The sequence below is a fragment of the Hemiscyllium ocellatum genome, chromosome 15, assembly GCF_020745735.1.
Source record: "Hemiscyllium ocellatum isolate sHemOce1 chromosome 15, sHemOce1.pat.X.cur, whole genome shotgun sequence".
NCBI classification, from domain to species: Eukaryota; Metazoa; Chordata; class Chondrichthyes; order Orectolobiformes; family Hemiscylliidae; genus Hemiscyllium; species Hemiscyllium ocellatum.
Genome location: NC_083415.1, coordinates 24,759,777 through 24,773,133, shown reverse-complemented (window position 1 = coordinate 24,773,133; position 13,357 = coordinate 24,759,777). Strand labels below are relative to the sequence as shown.

Genomic DNA, 13,357 nt, shown 5'->3' with positions numbered 1-13,357 from the left:
GAATGGCAGCTTAGTTCCTGACATAAGGCACAATGGTCTTTGGAGAGCAAGTGCAGATACAATGGGCCAAATGGCCGCCTTCTGCATGTGACAATTCTGTGATTCCATGGTGCTCTTACCATGGAACTGTATAGAAAGGACTGTATAGAAAGCCATGTTTCTCTACCTCATTGTTTATCCTATCCACTTAGTGACACAGTGCCAGCAAATTTTCCCAACTGATTTCATGTGTGAACCTAAACTATCATTTGCAGATTATTTATCCATGGGAGGAGGGCAGGGTGAGGAATTAACACCACTTCATATGATACCGTGCTCACCTGATTGCAAATGCAGGGGATATAATCCTGTTTTCCAATCAGGATTTCAGCTCCTCCCAAACCGATCTGATAATCTCTTCATATGGCAAAACTCCCAGTTGCTGAGGGAAGGGGGCCTGTATTAATGGCCTAATTGGTCAGAGGGTTGGATGACTGTCCACCATCTTGTGACAGTAGCAGGAAGACAGAGGGAATGCCAGCCTCTGCCATTATACACATTTTTTTTTAAAGTGGTTAGCATTGCTGCCTCACAGCGCCAGGGACTCAGGTTTGACTCCACCCTTGGGCGACTGGCAATGTGGAGTTTGCACGTTCTCTCCGGGTCTGCATAGGTTTCCTCTGGGTGCTCCAGTTTCCTCCCACAGTCCAAAGATGTGCAGGTTAGGTGAATTGGCCATGCTAAATTGCCCATAGTGTCCTGGAATGTGCAGGCTCGGTGGGTTAGCCATTGGAAATGCAGGGATGGGGTAGTGGGATTGATCTGGGTGGGATACGTCAGGGGATTGGTAATATAATTCTATGAGGATGTGGGCATTGCTCATTAGGCCAGCATTTACTGCCCATCCCTAAATGCCCAGAGGGCTATTAAGAATTAATCACATGAGCCACTTGTATATGCAGTGGGCCTTCTGCTCTCCTGTTCACTTCAATCTGTAAGGCAACAGCAAACGGAGTTATGGTTGCTTTCTGCCTTTTAGATTGTACTCAAAGTCCAGATACTATCATCATGGATTGGCTGCTGACATTGCCGTTGGCCCAATTAGGGGTTTCTACAATAAGCACCACCACATTGGTGATGGAATGTCATTGAGGCAACAGGTCTCCAACCCTGTTTTGAAAATCCAACCCCAGAACACAGTTATGCCAGAAAAACTTTATCCCTAGTACCACCTTAGTGTATTTCCTCTCTGGCACGTTGCCATCTTTTTAGAATTGAATGTAGCCCGAACTGAAGATGTTTTTCTGTCTTAGACCTCCAATGATTTGTTTCTAACATCAAATGGACTATATCCATTTTTTCAGCCTCATCAACTTATTCCCTCCATTAAAAGATCAGTAAATCTGAATCTCTAAAGGTGTTTATGCTTCTTCTTCTGTTAATGCTTTACCATTCAGTGCATATTTCCTCTCCTTATTTGTCAGAAAAATTGAGAAGCAGCAGGGTTTTTTTGACTGCTTCCCCTCAAGATGGGAAAGTACAGAACTCCATCATCCTTTCGTCACTCACTTTGGCTTTTCTAAGCTCAAAATGTTTAAAATTGTGATCTAGTCATTGAAGAGTAACTTCATTAGTTTACTATGGAAGGATATACAGCACCCAAGAACATAAAAGAGAAATTCTGTCTGTCTGTCTTTAAAACAACAACATTCAAGCCTGAAATAATATTTTGGTCTAGTGATCACAAACTAAAAAACTACCCAAAGGAATAAGGGAACAGGGTGATTTCAGGATAATCAACAGAAAGGAGAAATGAAGTATATCACTTCCTTTGGGAATTGCTCAGTCATCTATGTTTATTTTGTCTCAGATTTTATTCAATACTTCTTCTGAGGCAGACAGCTTATTATGAGAAAGTTGCTGGGGCGATACAGGATGCTATGACTTAGATTCATTCTTAGCTTTCATGTTATAAGTCACACAATTGTACAGTACAGAGGAAGCCATTCAGTCCGAAGTGCCCGTACTGGTCTCTGAAAGGCTTTTTAACATAACCTAATCCTTCATGTCCCTTTTATGTCTTTGGTCTCAAAATTTCTTGCACTTTTACAGATCCTGCTTTCTCTGCTGCTGATACAAAATTTCATGTCCTACCTCTGAGCATTTTTTTTTAATCTATTCTTTTGAGGATGATCTTAACTTTATGGCCATTAATTATTGACTGAGTAATGGAAATAGAAGCCGGTCCAAACTATTTTTCAAAGCCTCTCTCAGTCTTGAGCATCAAGTTTTGTGCTTTGATGAAGAGTCCCAACTTTTCAATTCCCAACTAAACACTGCTCTCCTTTGTATCATATTATTAAACCGTCTTATCAGCTTCTCCATGGCAAGTGAGTGAGTACAATCCCAAAAAGATAGCCATTACCTGTCTTGTCTGTGAGTACATAAGATATTCTCCCAAGCTGTTCTGGAATGGTACTGGCCCGTACCAATGTGCCAGGAATTTTAGAGTCTTTCCTAATCATCAAGCTGTAGACCATCTTTCCCATGTCCAGGTTAACACGTATACTGCAGAGATCAGAAAGAATAAATTCCGATAACAAAACAGATCACAATATATCTTGTCACAAACATCCAGGTACTGGTGAGTGTACTGAATATATGAACATTTATGTAAATACAGAAGAAGGTGTGACCAATTAGTTTTGGGCTACAAATGCAAATATGGTAGAACATATTTGGTGTGGTTTCCAATTTATAATTAACAAATCAGATAAGCTTCAGTGGAAATGATATAACCACAGAGCATTTCTTTTTCTTTTCTCCCTTCCGCATCTCAAAGACATGTAAACCTATGTTAAAATGGATTTCAGGAACCCTCTAGTAACTATAGAGTGCTTCACCTAAACATGCACAAGCCTTAATCCAGTAAGTTTCAAACAACTACCCAAACTCAATGGAAAATTACAGCTCAAGCCATATCACATTCTCACTGTTCTGAAGGGTCACTGAACCCGAAACATTAATTCCACTTTCATCCCACAGATGCTATCTGACCTGCTGAGTTTTCCCAGCAATTTCTGTTTCTGTTCAATTCTTCCCTTATCCTGGATATTTTCAACAAGGATTGTCAAACTTTGACAAGGTTAGAAATCGGCTCAATTTTTGCCCCCCCCCCAACCCCCCCGCCTCTTCAACCTACTAAGATTAAGATGTGTTACAGCACCTTGAATTTTACTCTTGTAAGGATTATCTTACACAGCTGAGATGATTCAGTCTAGGTTCTTCCTGGAGAGTCAATAGAACCATTACTTCAAAAGGAAATCTGATGAGTTTACACTATGTGGGAAGATAGAGTTTTAAAACTTCATCTTGACCCAAACTGTCCTCCAACCTATGCACCTTAGGTTTTAAAACATTTAGATACCAATATAAAATATTATAACTATAAGAAGGAGCTCTTGCTAAACTATATAAAGCATTCGACAGACAATATCTAGAATACTACTTTGGTTCCCTTATGGAAGAAAAAATATACTGGCATTGAAGGCAGCTCAAAGAGTATTCATTAGGTTGATGCTGGGTCTGAGGGACATTCTTGTGAGGAAAGCCTGAGGAGGTTGGGCTTGCACTCACTACAGCTCAGAAGAATGAGAGGAGACCTTGTAGAAATATACAAGATCCTTATAGGCTTGTCATGGTAGATGCAGAGAGGTTGTTTCCTTGTGGGAAGAGTCTAGAGCCAGGGGAGACTTGAGTGGAAGGAGGGTCACCCGTTTAAGATAAAGAAATGTAAGTTTTTTTTCTCAGACAGTAGTCAATTTATCAACTTTTTTTTAAAACCACAAAGGGCTTTCGATTTTTGGTCATTAACTATAGTCAAAGCTGAGACAAACAGATTTCAAGTCCGTAAGGGAATCAAGGTTTACAGGTATAAGGCAGAAAAGTGGAGTTCAGGATTATCAAATTAGCCATGAGCCCATTGAATGGAAGTGCAGACTCAGTGGGCAAATGGTCTACATCCACTCTATGTCCTATGGTTTTACTGGAAGTCAGATGGTGTGTGGATAACCAGGCTGCATTGATTGGGCAGGTTAGGACATGAAGCTTTATGATGCGGTTGCAAGTCTCATTGTCATTCCTCTATTGAATTCAATGACAGGCTGTCAAATACAGGTGGGGAGTGCTTTTCTCACAACCTTTTTGGATACAGGAAAACCTCCCACAATCAAGCTCTCAGCAACTCCACACCCAATTATTGATAATATCTCCTCCTCGCCCCAACTCCAACCTCTCCTACAAGCCTGCTGGTCTCCCCAGGATCCTTAATCATCCTTGTGATAATGACATCAAATTCCCTCCCTTTCCAAACATCATGCCTTGCTCCTACTGCCCCACACATCAGATTATCCTTCTCCAGTGACCTTCACTCTACTACTTCCTGATAAACTGAAAGCCCAGCCCAGCAATCAGAATGGCGTTTAAGTTTTCAAGCACAAACGCACGATTGAATTCAAACTCCAGAGTTGAGATTCTCAACTTCCTCATTTCCCATGCCTTACTGCTTCCCGCCGGTAAGAGAAGCTAAATAAAACGCCACAGCTTTTGTTCTTTATACAAATCTTGCCAGTGAGGCTGTTGTAATCTAACAAACATATCTCTCAGGCAAATATTTGGAGATTTCAGCTGGGAGATGCAAGATTGCAGGGAAGTACTACTGCCAGAACTTTAAAATTAGTACATATACAAATGTTATTGCAGATGTTATTAAATGTTTTGATAGGTGTATTTAGAAAAACTGGACTGGGCAAGGCCCTGGGAGGTAATCATTCCCAGGGTTAACTCCTTCATGAAAGGAATGGGAGAATACAGCAAGAAAAAGAAATGCAGATCTAAAGAGAAGGTAAATAATTGATTTAATGCTTAGGGTGCTTGTTTTTAAGCTTACTGAAATAAGCAACAACAATGAAGAGAACATTTTGTTCCACTTTTGTAAAAATCAACCACCCAAAAAAAGTGCAGGGCACTGACAGTGGAGTATTGCGTTGAATAAACAACATAAATGCACTGATACTTTCTGCTTCAACCACCCCACGTATCCACATTCTGGGTCGGAAGAATGTCTAAATTTGTTACTTGTGCTGTTAGTGCTTTCTTTACACTTGTGCCTCCTTTTTCTAGGATTATCCACATTTACCTGATGAAACACTTCCATAACCAGGGAAGCCTTCACTCAGGTTTTCTCTTTTGCAGAAATCATCAAAATACTTGGGTCCAATGTCATCATTATTTATTTTGGCGGCAATTGTGCTCTTTTATTTCTACAACAACTTTGTAAATATTTTCTGCACCGTCGTCAATGTTTCAAGGCTTTTTTTTCTGTCAGCACTGAATAAATCCTCAAAATAAAACATGCAACATTCTCAAATAGGTTAAGAAAATACAAGAGTGCAAGCTGAACTACTCAGGAAATCTCTTGATTTCCTACATACCTCTTAGGATAGAGAGATAAGAACACTTCCAGTGCACTGCAACAAAAGGTTTTCTATAAATTTAACATAATCCACTTGATTTTGTATTCTTTTCCACCTGAAACTAATTCCACGATCTTGTCTGGACACTTTTAACCTTAACCAAGTTGTGTTGCCTATAGTAATGATTTGCATAAACACATTTCCAAATCTCTCTGTTCGATTGATTCAGTACACCTTCCAAATAATGAAGAGCTTTACATTTCTCCTACCAGTTTGCATCATTCCTTTCCTTTCACCATAATTAATTTTGTTTTCCAATTATCTATCCATGTTGCAAAGCTGTTTGTGTCTTATCATCTTTTTGGGTTGGTCTTCCAAAATCCAGTTATTTCCTCCGACTTGGTATCATCTTCAAATTTCAACACAGCCCACTCAGACCTCAGCTCTACATCAATCATTCAATCTGTTATCCTGTGAAATAACTCTTATCTCGGACTTTCTACTTTATAGCCATTTGGCAAATTAGCTGCCTAGAGTCAATTGTGTCACACAGTTGTGTCATAAATGTGCGCACACCAAAGACCTTCTGAAAGCTCGAATATTCCACATTCACTGCATTGCTTCTGTTCAGATCCGATGTAATGGGAATGGTGTTCTGAAGGGCTTGGTGCTGACATTATTGTTTACCAAGTGCATCCATGATTCAGAAATTAGAAAACAATTCAAAATTTCCAATACAGAGGAACCTCGATTATCCGAAGGACACGGGCGGGGAGTATTTCATTCGGTTAATCAAATTCCGGATAATATAGTTTAGCCGAGCATCAGGACATTGCGATCTTGCCGGATAATCTGATATTCAGTTAATCGAATGCTGGATAATCGGAGGATGCTCTGTAATACTAAATTGGAGCATATATGTAAGGTGTAAACTGATGGGACAGTGGACACAGAAAAGGAAACTGTAAACCAAAAACCTTTAAAAAGGTCGTTTTTGGCAGTAAGAAACAGACCACATTTTACCTGATTGGAACAATTTGGGAAAACAGAAGGAAGAAGCGAAACAAGTGGAGATACCAGCGACCCCGGAAGTGCTGCAGGGAAACCATGACAAGCGACAACACCACCAAAGCAACAAACAAAATCTTCATCAAACAGTTCACCTCCAGGTCAAACCGTCCCATCTAGAAGAAGAAAAATTAAAATCAACAAAAGTTCTACTTTGCATGTAGATTCATAAATTTAGCTCTCCAGAAAAATATTTTGATGTGAAAAATGTGACATGCATTCACTATTTTTATCTATTGAGAAGTGGCAGCTATCTTGCCTGTGATCAAGAATTCTTTTTTCAGAGATATGGCTACAATAGGCAAAGTTGCTAACCAACAAGAGACACCAAAGTGTCCATGTTTTGGTGTAATTTCTTTGTTGACATAATTCCTGGTTCTGAGTTAGACTGATAGATATTGCTGGTTAAAACCAACTAGGTAAAAACAATGACTGCAGATGCTGGAAACCAGATTTTGGATTAGTGGTGCTGGAAGAGCACAGCAGTTCAGGCAGCATCCAAGGAGTAGCAAAATTGACGTTTTGGGCAAAAGCCCTTCATTTTTATTCCTGATGAAGAGCTTTTGTCCTAAATGTCAATTTTGCTGCTCCTCGGATGCTGCCTGAACTGCTGTGCTCTTCCAGCACCACTAATCCAAAAAATGATAGATATCACTGGCCTAATCCTGGTTTCAGTCCCATGCAGAATAGCAGATTTGGTGCTCTTCCTACTGCCACCTTGTGGTGAATATATGAGAAAAGGCATTAGGTCAAAGTTAACTGGTGCTCCTCCCTACATGAGGAATAAACTCTTAAAAAGATTTAGTAGCAGGAAAAGTTGCTTAACATTAGTTATTTTTTGCTTGTATGATGGGATATCATGTCTATTTAAAACACATGGATCAGACATGTTGTGTGCTATTTACAGCGACGTCAGCTATATTTTGGCGGCACGGTGGCACAGTGGTTAGCACTGCTGTCTCACAGCGCCTGAGACCCGGGTTCAATTCCTGACTCAGGCGACTGACTGTGTGGAGTTTGCACGTTCTCCCCGAGTCTGCGTGGGTTTCCTCTGGGTGCTCTGGTTTCCTCCCACAGTCCAAAGATGTGTGGATCAGGTGAATTGGCCATGCTAAATTGCCCGTAGTGTTAGGTAAGGAGTAAATGTAGGGGTATGGGTGGGTTGCGCTTCGGTGGGTCGGTGAGGACTTGTTGGGCCGAAGGGCCTGTTTCCACACTGTAAGTAATCTAATCTAATCTAATCTAATTTTAAACTATTTCTGCAGCATAAACCGAATGCTTTGCCAACCCCTTTCAATATAAAGAAGAATCAAACTGGATTCAAAACATTAATTCGGTTTCTCTCTCTGCAGATGATGCCAGAACTGCTGGGTTTCCACAACATTTCCTCACTTTATTTCCGTGGGCAAGTTATGGACTGAATCCTGAGGGACAGGATGTATGTGTATTTGGAAAGGCAAAGGCTGATTAGGGATAATCGACAGGGCTTTGTTGTGGGAAATCATGTCTCACAAACTTGATTGAGTTTTTCGAAGTAGTAACAAAGAGGACTGAGGAGGGCAGAGTGGTGGACATGATCTATGTGGATTTCAGTAAAGCATTTGACAACATTGCATGTGGTAGACTAGTTAGCAAGGTTAGATCACATGGAATACAGGGAGAACTAGCCAGATGGATACAGAACTGGCTCGAAGGTAGAAGACAGAAGGTGGTGGTGGAGGGGTGCTTTTCAGACTGGAGGCCTGTGATCAGTGGTGTGTCACATGGACCATTGTTGGCTGCACTGCTTTTTTTTAAGATTTAGATTAGATTACTTACAGTGTGGAAACAGGCCCTTTGGCCCAACAAGTCCACACTGACCTGCCGAAGCGTAACCCACCCATACCCCTACACTTACCCCTTCACTATGGGCAATTTAGCATGGCCAATTCACCTGACCTGCACATCTTTGGACTGTGGGAGGAAACCGGAGCACCCGAAGGAAACCCACGCAGATACGGGGAGAATGTGCAAACTCCACACAGTCAGTCGCCTGAGGCGGGAATTGAACTCGGGTCTCTGGCGCTGTGAGGCAGCAGTGCTAACCACTGTGGATGTGAACATAAGAGGTATAGTTAGTAAGTTTGTAGATGGCACCAAAAATGGAGGTGTTGTGGACAGTGAAGAAAATTATAACAGGATCTTGATCTGATGGGCCAAAGGCTGAGGAGTGGCAGATGGAGTTTAATTTAAGTAAATACGAGGTGCTGCATTTTGGGAAAGCAAATCTTAGCAGGACTTATATACTTAATGGTAAGGCCCTGGAGAGTGTTGCTGAACAAAGAGACCTTGGAGTTCAGGTTCATAGCTCCTTGAAAGTGGAGTCGCAGATAGGTAGGATAGTGAAGAAGGCGTTTGTTCCAGTTGCCTTTATTGGTCAGTGCATTGAGTATAGGAGTTGGGAGGTCATGTTGTGGCTGTACATGACATTGGTTAGGCCACTTATGGAATACTGAGTGTGATTTTGATCTCCCTCCTATAGGAAGAATGTTGTGAAACTTGGAAGGGTTCAGAAACGATTCACAAGGTTGTTTCCGGGGTCAGAGGGTTTGAGCTAGAGGGAGAAGCCGATTAGGTTGGGGCTATTTTCCCTGCAGTGTCGGAGGCTGAGGGGTGACTTTACAGAGGTTTATAAAATCATAAGGGGCATGGATACTATGAATAGACAAAATCTTTTCCTGGGGGTGGGAGATTCCAAAACCAGAGGGCATAGGTTTAAGGTGAGAGGGGAAAGGTTTAAAAGGGAAAAGGGACCTTAGGGGCAATTTTTTTTTTCGCAGAGGATGATGCGTGTATGGAATGAGCTGCTGGAGAAAGTGGTGGAGGCTGGTACAATTGCAGCATTTAAAAGGCTGGTTATATGAATAAGAAGGGCATAGAGGGATATGGGACTAGATTAGTGTAGGATACCTGGTCAGCATGGACAGTTTATGTAGGATATCTGGTCAACAGAAGGGTCTGTTTCCATGCTATGCATACAGCTCTATGATTGAAATCAATTTCATTGTAACATGTGAACAGTCCAAAAGGAACAGGTTGATGAAATGTACCTTTTTAACCGAGTACAAGGCAATGCAGAGTGCTAAACCCAAATATGTTCCAATGGAAGTGCCATGAACAATCACAGCCAACTTGCCTGTTGTATCTCCATGCCTTTCATAGTCCAACAAGTCATCAATCTTTTCTCAAGCTATATAAATTCTTCCTGAAGTTGGTTTTCTGTAAATATCACTCCTAATGAGTGCAAGATGAAAACTTTGACTTCATGCTTCTTGTTAGCAATATTTAAGTTCTGTACTACCAAGCAATTGTTTGGTGAGATTTGTTTAAAATTCTGTGTTCACCAAGTTAGAGGTAATTATTACTGAACAGTGGAACCTGAATGGTTTCAAGAACTCCATCTTAACGTAGAGTGCCCAATATTAAACATAAGACATCTACGCAAAGTGAAAGTCCCTCTATTCAATTTCTGCAATGCACCTTTGCCCAAACTTCTGAACAGCATCCAGTGTGATATGTAGCCATGTCTGACATCCTGTACCTTGTGTAAGTGAAATGAACAATCTGGGTTTGGATGCACCTTTCCCCATTAGGAGCTGTTTTAAGCTGCTCACAATTCATTTCCCCAAAAGGAAATTAGCATGCATTTCCCATTGAGACTACACAGATATCTTTTCGAAAGCTGTACAACCAGTAGATAAAGCCCATGAGATTTTAATGGGTTGGTATTCCTGCCAATCCAGTCCTTGGCTTCTTGAGAAATGGGAATATCTCCGGCAGCTGAGAAGTCACCCAGCTTTCATCTCATGGTTTTATTTTAAAATGTCACTGGCACCATTACAGAGTATACCTCTGATGGCTTAATTTTATCTTTCAGTATTTACATTATATCAAATCAACAAAAGTAAAATCATTAAAACTTTGCATAAATACTGTGAAACCTTTTCTAAATACTGGTGTTTAGAAATCATCAAAAACAAATGAGAAATGGCTCTCTGTACTAGTTGTTAGGGAAATCTAAAATATACATGAAATACAATTTCACAGATAATATGAACATTAAAAAATTCTCCCAGTAATTTGCAATGGATGGAGATTTACAAGGAGAAACAAACATGGGCCTTGTTGCTAAATTTGTTCTACACCAAGATTTTCAAACCGTACCTTGCTTTTTGGGTGAGAGGTATTCATAACACTTCTCATCTCTTTGCCTGTGTAGATAACAACACCCACTGCAGTACCTGGGAAACAGATTACATCAATAAAACACAAGTAAGCGAGAGCCAGAAATACATTTTGTTCTAAAGAACTGATTAAAATCAGTCTGTTCCACAGGTTCAATAGATACTGTAATGGCCAATATGATGTATTTTGCTTTTCCTAAGTGCATGTGAACATTCACATTGTACAATATTAGGCAAGATAGAAATGTCCCAAGGATTTTATGCTCAAAATGTTAGCTCCATATGGCATTCTGGAGATATTGCTGTGTAATTCCATTACTTTCTATTTTATTTCCGATCTCCAACATCTGATTTATTTGTTTTTACAAAAGACTTAGTGTCGATCGATGACCTTTGTGAAGTAAACTGGTTTCAGCTGACAGCAGTGAGGATGTTTCAGCTGGCTATAAAGATCCTGACATTGGAAAAAGGTAAAAAGATGGCAAGAAAGTATAAAAGGGAGAGGCAGGATGGGGGAACAAAGATGAAAATATACAGCAAGGGAAAGGGGAACTAGGAGTGGATAAAACAGATCAGCATTACTTTCACAAAATTCCAATCCCAGGGATTCCAGGTTTGCTTCAGAAAAGGAAAGTCCTACAGACTTCACTGCACCAGCAATCCACACATGGCAATTTGAACAAAGAGGCATTTCAGTATTTGTAAATCAGAATGGAGTAATTACCCAATTGCTCGATCACATTTGACCTTACAACTTAGCAACTATGTATTGGGGAAATATACAGCCAGCATTGTTTTTCAACACAGTCACGCTTCAAGAGAATAGAAGGTCATTATTAAGAGCCAAACTTTGACATTTTGTTAACACGGTTTTGACACTGGGCTGTATTATATTATTTTAGGGCTATACACCATATAGTTTACAAAATATCGGTGGGATGATTATTAACTGGAATGCATGCTGGGCAAGAATGGCTGCTTGAGGGGTCCAGCAAAAAGATCTCTCCATGCGCCACAAAATATACACAGCGAAAAGCAAACAGTATAGCTTAAAAAAACAGGAACAATGGTATTTCCCTTTGAACACAGTGTGTCAGAAAGCAGTATATACAAAACATACTGGGCAAAGATGTACTGCAAGTATTAAGGTAAAAGTGATATCCAGTAGCTAAATTAATAAAATATTAATTTAAATACATATAAGCTGAAAAGTTTCAGGTTATGTTGAAGTTAAACTGCTTGTGCCACTGATGAAACACCGCAGCACAGTGGTATGAAATGAATTTACAAATACAATAGCCAGCTGCAGCAGAGCCCATGGGATATGAATATCAAGGATGACAACATGTTCCTGATTTATGCTTCTTCTCAACTCTCAGTTCAACCTCATCCTGTTATCTAACTCAATGAGTAAGCTGCTGATGATGTAACACCTCACTCGGGAGCAAGCTGAAAACCAGTCCCTCTACTCCCAGAATCATCACAAAAATTAAAGATTGCATAAAAATATATAAAATTCACAATTTACTAGTCCTTCAGACTCAGGTTGAAATAACGTATGGACCAGGTTTATGTATGAAATAAAACATACTATTTATGACAAATAAGGTGATTCTAACTACAGATCGACAATGATATATAACTCTACTAGTTAAGACGCTAACCCACTTATAAAATTCCCACATAACATGTACACACATACCGACAAAAAAAATGTTTTGGTTGGAGGAAGAGACTGGGACAGCAGTGCAATGGGCCCTGTCCACAGGAATTGCTGAGATGATACTTTCACTGGTCAGAATGCTGCAACTCAACTTTCCATCTTTGTATACTTTCATCTGTTTGCAAAAGGCACAGGATAACTGGTTCACATTTTATCTGGGAGAATGCAACAACACTGTCTGGAAAGGACCCACCTCACTGTTTCAGTTCAAAGAAGGTTTACTAGACCAGTACCTGCATCAGATAGGCTATCTTAAGATGAAATATCAGACAGCCTATGCTTGTATCATAGAACATAAAACATTATAACTCAGTTATGCCGACCTGTGGAATCAATCTGAAGCCCATCTATCCTACACTATTCCATTTTCATCCACATGTTTATCCAATGGTCACTTAAATGTCCTTAAGTTGGCAAGTCTAATCTTGTTGCAGGCAGTGTGTTCCATGCCCCATTACTCTGAGTAAAGAAACTACCTTTGACATCTGTCCTATATCTAACATCCCTCAATTTAAAGCTATGTTCTCTCATACTAGTCATCACCAGAGGAAAAAAGGCTTTCACTGTCCATCCTATCCAAACCTCTGATCATCATGCATGTCTCAATTAAGTCTCCTCTCAAACCTCTTCCACTAGAGTTCAGAAAAAATAGGAGCAATTTCTTTGAAACATCCAGGATTGTGAGGGGTTTTGACAGGGTGGATGTGGAAAGGAAGAATAGCAGAAGAATACAGAATGAAGGGTAAAACAAAACAAAGAACTGTTGATATGGGAAATCTGAAACAAAAACAGTAAGAGCTGGAGAAACTCAGCAGGTCTGGCAGCATCACTGGAGAGAAAGCAGAGTTAACATTTTGGGTCCAATGATCCTCCTTCCGAGGAAGGGTGAC

General features: G+C 40.2%; 1 protein-coding gene across 2 annotated transcripts in view; it reads right to left on the bottom strand.

Annotated features, from left to right (window-relative positions):
* Positions 1-13,357, bottom strand: part of LOC132822908 (probable phospholipid-transporting ATPase IIA) — a 177,516-nt gene that overhangs the window by 96,224 nt on the left and 67,935 nt on the right. For both annotated transcript variants that reach the window (XM_060836310.1, XM_060836311.1), the window contains 3 exons: positions 10,725-10,801; positions 6,477-6,637; positions 2,405-2,547 (listed from right to left, as the gene is read on the bottom strand). In XM_060836310.1, the coding sequence (XP_060692293.1) occupies positions 2,405-2,547; positions 6,477-6,637; positions 10,725-10,801 (381 nt within the window). The remainder of the gene's footprint in view (positions 1-2,404; positions 2,548-6,476; positions 6,638-10,724; positions 10,802-13,357) is intronic.